The sequence below is a fragment of the Castor canadensis genome, chromosome 2 (genome assembly GCF_047511655.1).
Source record: "Castor canadensis chromosome 2, mCasCan1.hap1v2, whole genome shotgun sequence".
In the NCBI taxonomy this organism is placed as follows: Eukaryota; Metazoa; Chordata; class Mammalia; order Rodentia; family Castoridae; genus Castor; species Castor canadensis.
This window is the reverse complement of record NC_133387.1, coordinates 1,613,322-1,622,739: the sequence shown is the minus strand read 5'-3', so window position 1 is coordinate 1,622,739 and position 9,418 is coordinate 1,613,322. Positions and strand designations below refer to the sequence as shown.

General features: G+C 46.4%; 1 protein-coding gene across 2 annotated transcripts in view; it reads left to right on the top strand.

Moving 5' to 3' along the window:
- Nucleotides 1-1,043: 1,043 nt before the first annotated feature.
- Ube3c (ubiquitin protein ligase E3C) overlaps nt 1,044-9,418 on the top strand; it is a 102,377-nt gene continuing 94,002 nt past the window's right edge. The window contains exon 1 of one of the 2 annotated variants that reach the window (XM_020179306.2): nt 1,044-1,433. In XM_020179306.2, the coding sequence (XP_020034895.1) occupies nt 1,368-1,433 (66 nt within the window). In that variant the 5' untranslated portion in view covers nt 1,044-1,367. The remainder of the gene's footprint in view (nt 1,434-9,418) is intronic. The other variant, XM_020179308.2, reaches the window with a different exon arrangement.

Here is a 9,418-nt window from a genome sequence, read left to right as displayed (position 1 = left end):
GAGCACCTGCATAACAAGTGCAAAGCCCTGAATTCAAACCCCAGTACCACCAAAAGAAAGAAAGAAAGAAAAAAAAAAAAGGCCAACAAAATAAAACAAAGCCTCAAAAATTTAAGGTTTCAATCATGTATGTATGCTCTATGTGTAAATGCATGCATGTCTAGGAGATATGTGTTTATGTATGTATGCACGTGCGTTATCTAAATGTATGTTGTGCACAAACACAATAAACATGATATGCACTCATGTATGTGTGCGCACAATGTGACACATGCTGTGTGCACACAATACATACTTGCACATTTGCACGTGTTATGGCTATGCATTTCTGCATTTGCGTGTGTCTATGCGACATGTATGCATACAGGTACATATGACAGGTGAGCATACACGGTATGGAGCTGTGTGCGTGTGGCATGTGTTTACATTGGATACTTATGTGCCGTTTGTGCGGATGGATGTGATTGCTTATACTTGTGCACGTGCGCAGGTACACAATGCATTCATGAGTGTACGTGAGTGTGTCTATGGACCCATTTATGTAGATTATGGACTATCCGCAAGTAACTTGTTTGAGATCTGAATTTATGTACTATTTGTGTGTACATGTGTACACGCGGACGCGTGTGGAGTATTAATCGTACTTATGCGTAAGATTAATCCACGCACCTGCACCTAGCACAGATGATCGTGTCTGTCTGCGGCGTGTGCACACCACACGTTCGATGTGAGCGGGACCTCGGCCCCGGGGTGCTGACACCTGGGAGGCTGGTGTCTGAGCCTGCGGTCTGCTCATCCCATTGGGCGTCGCGCTGGCTCGCCGTCTCCGCGGAGCTCACACGCACCGCCTGCTTCCCTCCCGCTGCCGCACACTGTCTTCGCAGGGGCCACCAGTGCGCACGCGCAAGCCGCGCCGGGACGAGCGCCGCGTCGTCGATGGCGGGGCCGCGCACGCAGGCGAGCGCCGGGAGGAGCGCCGCGACGTCGATGGCGGGGCCGCGCACGTTCGCGGAGCCGCGCACGGCAGCACGCCCAGCCGCCATCTTCCGTCCCGGGCGGCTGCTAGGGTGCAGGCGCGGGGTCAGCGGCGCCCCTCGCTAGGCGGTGGCGGGGCGTGGATGAGGCAGGTGTGGAGAGGCCGCTCGCCAGCGTCGCCGCGCTCGCGCCCGCGGGCAGGCCCGGGAGCGCAGAGCCCCAGGGCGGGCGGGCCGGCGGCGCCGGAGACCTGCTGGGTGTTCCTGGGCCGTCCCCGGGCCGTCCCCGGAGGCCCTGCCCCGAGGTCCTCCCGAGCCCTGGGAGACCCGCCCCGAGACCCTGCGGACAGCCCGCGCCCCGGTCGGGCCGCGCAGATGGGATAGGCGGCGAAGATGTTCAGCTTCGAAGGGGATTTCAAAACGAGGCCCAAGGTGTCCCTCGGCGGCGCGAGCAGGAAGGTACGGCCGCTCGGCGACGCGGGGCCCGGGAGCCCAGGCCCGGCGGGCTCCGGGCTGGCGGCGTGGGACAAGTTGACCTCTCAGCGCGTAGTTGCCACCTGTGCCCCGGCCCTTGCTGCACTCCAGTGGGTCGGCCCGTTACTCGTGGGGGGCGGGGCGGGGAACGAGCCGCCCGAAATTGTGCGACGGGGGCCTGTGATGGCTCGTGAGGCTGGGGGAAGGCGACCTGGCTGGGAGTCCTCGCGCTGGTTGGTTTGGAGGGTGGCGGTCGTGCGAGGTGGCTGTCGCACAGCGGTGGGCGTGGGAACCGGGAAGGGGCTTGCGTGCTGAGGATAACTGTATGCCAGACGGAGGGGACCTGAGAACCTCCGCCACATCGCCTAGCAGACAGGGCTGGAAGGCCAGGTGCGGAGGCCGGGAAACACGGCACGTCCCACCGCCAGCTCCTGGCAGGTCCGGGGTCATTCATTATGGGATCTCCTGGCTTCTGCAGACGGAGTGCCCGCCAGGCCCTGCCACAGGTGTTGCTCTTGCTTCACGAAGTGACACCTCTCTCTGCGACGCAAGTGCTTGTCTGTTGAGCAGACTCTCCGGGGGAGATTGCACATTTTGCTCTTTAGCTGTCCCTTTAAAAAAAAAAAATCAAACTTTTTATTGAGATGTAAACTTAATACACAGTCAGGCTCACAAGTCTTGAACGTCTTGTTTTAGGTTCTGTCCCCTAGAATAGCCTTGAGAGGAGGCTCGTGTGTTTCTAAAACTGGACAGGAAGGGAGCAGGTGGGGCAGGGGCTTCCCAGCCAGGATCTGGCTTTACCTAGTGCCACCAAGGACGTCTTAGAGTAGTGCCTACTGGAGGCAGAGGACTAGTGGCTGCCAGCTGCCCCTGGGTGAAGGGAGAGTGACACTCCTGCTGAAAGGCATGGGGCGGGGGGGAGGGTGAGTCTGGAATCTGGATGGGAACCAGCAGTGTGTATAACTTAAAAGAATTTTTATGTGGACAGACCCAAATGTAAGTGGTTACCTCTCACATCTAAATAAAGAACATTTCTAGTATTCCTATCCAGTGTTCTCCTTCCCAAAGTGACTCTGACCTGTTACCTTAGATTAGTTTTAATTGTTGGTGTCTGACCTGTTACCTTAGATTAGTTTTAATTGTTGGTGTCTCTGACATAAATCCATCCATCTCACCGTGCCTCATTGTTCTACTCTGAACACCAAACAGGTTATGACGTTTTTATGTCCTAAACTGTATGCGTGTTCTGCTCTAACACATACTGAACTGCTTCCCTCGTGTGCCACCACACTGCCTCCAGCAATAGTGGACACCCTTGCCGACACTTGGTGTTGTGAGACCTTTACTTTTGGTAGTTCTGGTGGGATGTAGTTTCCTTGTGGTTATGCTGTTTCCTGACACTTGATGGTGTTGAACACCTACATGTGCTTATTTTTCTTAATTTTCTTTGTCCCTACATCAGTCCTTTCTCTCATTGGCAAAAAACTTATAATGACCTTTTCTTCATGTCTTAAATTATTATTTGTAATCTCCACAGTGTCCTCTTTTTTTTTTTTTTTTTTTTTAATGGTAGTGGAGTCTGAATTCAGGGTCTCATACTTGCTAGGCATTCCACTTGAGCCACTCCACTAGCTCTTCCCTTCTTTTTTTTTTTTTTTTTTAACTTATTCATATGTGCATACATTGTTTGGGCCATTTCTCCCCTCTGCCCTGCCCTCCCCTCCCCCCCACGCCCTCCCCCTTCCCTTCTTTCTTGAGCTTAGTAGAGAATTAAATTGTTAGAACTGTTGGAATAAATAATCTGTAACAGTGCTAAAAAGCGCTGACTCCTCACTTGGGCCCACAAGCTAACCAAAAGCAAGATAAAAGGTGTCTCTGCCTCCATAATGCATTTGTCTCCTTTGCTCTGGACCATTCTCTCCTGCAGTCACCTTGGATTCCAGGAATGACAGGGCTCATGGATAAATATCTTGTGACAAGAGTCAAATCTACAACCTCCAGGCAGCAATAACTTTTTCCTCTGAGTACTGGGGATTCAACCTAGGGCCTTGCCGTTTGTGTGCATTCTACCATTGAGCTTTTTTTTTTGGGGGGGGGGGGGCAGGGTCCTACTTTACAACCCAGACTGGCCTCTAACTCATGACCCTACATCAGCCTTCCAAGTGCTTACATTGTGCCTGGTTTGCAGTGGCTTTCTTATCTAACAAGGCCCTACCTGACCAATCCTGAAATAGTGATCAACTGGACACACCTTTGCCAAGATGTCTTAATTAAGCACACCTTTCAACCCTGCCCCATGTTTTCTCTATTTATACCTAAACTTGTGTCAGTACCTGGAAGACGTGTTTGGGGCCACAGATTTCCTTATCTGTTTTCCCACAGGGCCACATTTGATAAATCTTTCTCTACTTTTCACCCCTGGTCATCTCTTCAGTTGGCGCATTGGGATCGGTGGCCCAGCCCCCCAAGTCAGGGCTTTGCCCTAAAACTCCTGCAACACATTTTTCCTGTTTTCAAGTTAGATAAGTTTTTAGTGTTTATTACCTCTAAAGGCTCTGTGTAGGAAAAGTCAGTGTTGGTGACTTTACAACCTCATTGGGGAGATAAGATTTAAACTATGAAAAATTAAGTAACAGAATCTGGTTTGTTTGGTTTTTTTTGGCAGAACTAGGGTTTGAACTCAAGGCCTGACTCATGGCTCTATCACTTGAACCTCACCTCCAGCAAAAAGTAAAGTAACAATAGATTGATGGCTAGGTGCTCCAAGAATGGTGCTTGGTCCTGAAGGGTGGTAGAACAAGTATGGGTATGATTCAGAGAAACACTAGCTTCCACTTCTTAGCTTTTCTCTGAAATCAGGGAATGTCTTGTTGGCAAGATGTAGTTTAAAAGTAATTTTTTTCTCTGGAGTGCCTAAAGAATATCTTAGGGGTCATTCGACTGCAAGTACAAAAGTCTTCTGGAACTGGCTAAAAGGCAAACAAAACCACGCTTATGAGAAGACTGATTAGTGTCTTCTCACACAATGTAAAGGTCAGAAGCTCAGCCAGGTGCCAGGTTATCAGTACCAAAGCGGTTAGGCCAAGTCTTTCTCCTCAAACTTCACCCTTGGCTTGCAGACTGGTCCATTTCTCTCCAACATGGCAGGGACAGTGTAATTTTACAGTGCACTACTCTTGGTGTTACTTCTAGATTCTCAGGAGAGAACTCTGCTGGTTTTGGTGTGGCTTCCATCTATGCTTGATTCTGAGGAAGACTGGAGGCTGGCACAGAGCAGACCAGGCATGTGAGGCAAGGGATGAGACTGCACAGGGACACAAAGGTTCTCTGGGGCACAGGCAGTGGGCTGGGCACCTGTGGAACTGGAGAGGAGTCTGGGTAGACAAGAATATTGGGGTCTGCCAGCAGACACGTGGCGAGCCACACAGTTTGGGACAGGAGTAGTTAATGTGGACCCACATCTCAGTTGAGGAGTGGTGTCTGGGGAGAGTCTCTACGAGGGAGGAGTGGCTTAGCAGGACCTAATGCTGCAGAGGTGTAGTGAGGCAAAAATAGTAGCTTACCACTAGACTTGGAACTAAGAAGACTTTGGGGACTTCAGTGTATTCTGCAGGGTAGTAGGAGTTTAAAGTCAAGACTGCTGTATCTGAGGAGTGGAGGGAAATCTGAATGGAGTCTGTCTGTTCTGAAAGGGCCAGAAGTCTACGGCCATACCACCCTGAACACACCCAATCTTGTCTGAAAGGGCCAGAAGAGCCAACCGGTGGCTCACCCCTGTAATCCTAGCTACTGGGGAGGCCGAGATTGGGAGGATTATGGTTCAAGGATAGCCCTTCCTAAAAGTCCATCCATCTCCAAAATCAGAGCAAAATGGCAAAATGAGCTGGAGGTATGGCTAAAGCAGTAGAGTGCATGCTTTGCAAACATGAAGTCCTGAGTTCAAACCTCAGTCCCACAAAAAAAAAGAAGAAAAAGCCCAGAAGATTGGGTGATAGGGAGAGAGAATTCTGAGGTGGGGGATGGGGCAACTGAGCAAGTTTACAGAAAGGAGCAAGTGTGTGTGTATGGAGGAGTTGGGTGACTTTCAGAATCCTGAAGGAGGCAAAAAGCTGGGAAGAATCAGGTGTAGCAGGAAGGAAAGGAGATGTTTTCAAATTGAAAGAAATTGACAACGGGAATGACTAGCAAAGTTTGTAGGTAGGAGGAAGGAATTTGAAAGTTCTTTTCCTGATTTCTAGAGATAGTTGAGCTAATGGTAGAATTATTAACACTTTAATATTTATCTGTTGCTTTAAAAAAAATACTAGACTTTATTCCTCAGAGCAGCTTGAGGCTTACAAACAGTGGAGCAGATGGTGGAGTTCCTATATGCTCTTTCGTAGTCTCTCCCCCATCCAGGCCATCGTTCTTTGATCATTAGTAGCTTCCATTAGTGTGGGTCATTATTATAATTGATGAACCAATTTCATTGTATGGGTCTGACAAATATATAATGACACATACTTACCTGTATAGCATCATACAGAGTAGTTCCATTACCCTAAAACCCCCTGTTCCCATCTCTCCACACCTCTCTCAGCCCCTGGCAAGCAAGGATCTTTTCTCTGTGTCTGCAGTGTTTTTTCCAGATATCACAGAGTTGCAGCCCTCCAGCAGGTAGCCTTTTCAGACTGTCTTCTGGTGCTACTAATGTGCCTTTAGGTTCCTCTGTCTTCTCATGGATTAACAACTCAGGTGGATTTTTTGTTTGTTTGTTGCTTTGTTTTTCTACTGTGGGCCTGGGATTTGAACTCGGCTTAAAGCTTGCATAGCAGGTGTTCTACTGCTTGAGCCATACCACCAACCCATTTTGCTCTGGTTATCTTGGACATGGGGTGTTGAGAACTATTTGGGCTAGTGTCAACCTCGATCCTCCTGAACTTAGCCTCCCAAGTAACTAGGATTACAGGTGTGAGCCACCAGTGCAGGCTTAGTTTTTTTGAGTGGTTTAAGTAAGGTTTACAAAAAGAAAAAAGGATGGAAACATATGGAGAATTCCCAAATGTCTCCTCTGTCTTCTCCCTCTGCAGTTTCCTCAGAATTTCACATATTATATTCATGTGATACATTGTTACACTTGTTAAAATAGTATATTGATACATTATTACTCACTAAAGTCTTTAGCTTCTGTAAATGGTGTTATAGGTCTGTGTGATTTGGCCTTTGCAGATTGACTCCTTTCAATTAGGAATATGCTTGTCTGTGTGTGAGGGGAGGGTGGTTTTGAGACTCTCACTGAATGACATGTCATGTATGGATATATGTAGTTTGCTTATCCTGTCCATATTTTAGCTATCATGAATAAAGCCACTATAAACATTTGTGTGTAGATCTTTGTGTAGACATTAAGTGCAAGTCATTTGAGTGAATTCTAATGAGTATTTTTTTTAAAAATTTCAAGTGCTAGGGATGGAATCCAGGGCCCTGTGAGTGCACTATCCTGAGTTCCATCACCGGCCCTTGGTTTTTTAAGACAGGGTCTCCCTGTATATAGCCCAGGCTGGCCTCAAACTGGAGAGCCTCCTGCCTCTGCCTCCCAAGTTCTGATTGCAAGTGTGCACCACCATGCCCTGCTCAGTGAGTACCATTTTTGGATAATGTTGCATGTTTTGCTTCATAAGAAACTGCCAGACTGTCTTCCAAAGTGGCTTTGCCATTTGATGTCACCCAGCAGTGACTGAGTCCCTGTTGCTCTCACTTCCCACCCGCACCACTTGCTGTGGTCAGTGTGTGGATTCTGGCTAACCTGATAGGTGTTGGGTGTCTCATTATGCCTTATTTGCATTCCCTAATGACAGATCTGGAGCACCTTTTCACTGTGTATTTTCCTTCTGTACATGTTTGATGAGACATGTGTTCGGTTCTTAAATCCTTTTTTAATTTTTTAATGTTTTTGTTAGCATATATTAGTTGTAAATTGTTTTTAAAATTGGGTTGATGTCTTATTGTTTTAAGAGTTCTTTATATACATTACAGGCCCAAGGCCTTTTATCAGATGTATCTTTTGCAAATATATCCCCTGTGTCTTTCACGAAGTTAATTTTAAGGAAGTTCAATGAACCTTTTTTCCTTTTTTTCATGAATCATGCTAGTGTGTGTCTAAAACGTCTTCACCAAACTCAGTGCCACGTTGCTTTTGTCTGTGCTGCTTTGTTAGATTTACATGCAGATTTCTAGTCCAGTTAGACAATTTAAAACATTTCTGATTGCGTGTAATAATTGTATGTATTTACAGAGTATGGTGTGCTGTTTCAACACATGCATACAGCAGTACTGACCAAATCAGGGTACTAAGCATTTCCATCTCTTCCCTGTTTCTGTTTGGGGCCTTCGGGATCCTCTCTTTGCTTCTTTATAAGGTATATAATAGGTTTTATGAACTGGAATCACCCTACTGTGCTTTGGAGCACTAGAAGCTCTTTTTTTGAACTCAGGACTTCATGCTAACGAAGCAGTTCACTTTTTTTTTTTTTTTTTGGTAAGACTGGGGTTTGAACTCAGGGCTTGGAAGAGGTCACTCTGTCACTTGAGCTGCACCTCCAGACCTTTACACTCTGGCTGTCTTGGAAATAGGGTCTCGCTTTTTCCCCAGGGTGTCCTGAACTGCGATCCTCCTATTTTACACTTCCCTCCGCCACTGGGATGACAGATACATGCTACAACACCCAGCTTTTTTTCTGTTGAGCTGAGGTTCTCACAAACTAACTTTTGCCCAGGCCTGGCCTGGAACTACCTGATCTCAGCCTCCTGAGTAACTAGGACTACAGGTGTGAGTCACTGGGGCACAGCTTGTATTTCTCTCTTTCTTTTTTTTCCAAGTTGCATGCTTCTACATCCCATTTCTGTGTATGGGACCAGCTTGTATTTCTTTTGAGAAGATTGACCAGGCCATTTGGCCATTTTTAATTGAATTGTTTCAGATTGTTTTGGTGGGTTTTTGAGTTACATATTCTGGATGTTAACCCTTTGTCAGATGAAGACTTGGCAGGCATTTTCTCCTGTTCTATAGGTTGTTGCCTCACTGTGTGGCTGGTTTCCTTTGCTGTACAGAAGCTTTTAGTATTACATAACCCCATTTGTCTACTTTCTGTTTCTATCTAAAAAATCATTGCCCATACTAATGTCTTGAAGTGGTTTTTCTGTATTTTCTTTCTGAGTTCATAGTTGCGAGTCTTACATTTGGGTCTTTGATCCATTTTGAGTTGATTTTTGTAGTGGATGAGAAATGAGGGTCAAGTTTCAGTCTTCTGAGTATGGATATCCACATTTCCCAGCATTGTTTAGTAAAGAAACTGTCCTTTCCCCAATGTATGTTATTGGTGTCCTTGTCAAGAACCACGTGGCTATATAGATACGTGGTTTATTTCTGAGCTCTCTATTCATTGGTCTGTGTCTTTTTTAAGACAGGTTCTCTCTAGTGGCCTAGACTGGCCATCTTGAATCTTCCTGCCCTTCAATGTACTGGGATTACAAGTGTGTACCACCACATCCAGCTTTATATGTCTGATTTTATGCCAATAAAATAAAACATAGTTATGTTGTTTACTACAGCTCTGTTATATATCTTGAAAGTAGGTATTGTGATACCTCAAACTTTGTTCTTTTTGTTCAGTGTTGCTTTGGCTATTTGGAATTTTTGAGCTTCCATATGAATTTTAGGATTTTTTTTTCCCTCTAGTTCTATGAAGAATATCACTGATGTTTGGTGTTTTGAGGGGGGCTGAATTGAATTGGTAAATTGCTTTGAGTAGTATGGGCATTTAAAAATTGTGTTCCAATCCATGAACATGGGAGGTGTCATTTTGTGCATCTGTCTTTCCTCAGTTTCATCATTGTTTCATAATTTCCACTGTAGAGGTCTTTTTCATTTCCTTTTTCTGATCCATTTTGAGTTAATTTTTGTGAGCGGTGTAATATCTGTTTAGTTTTTT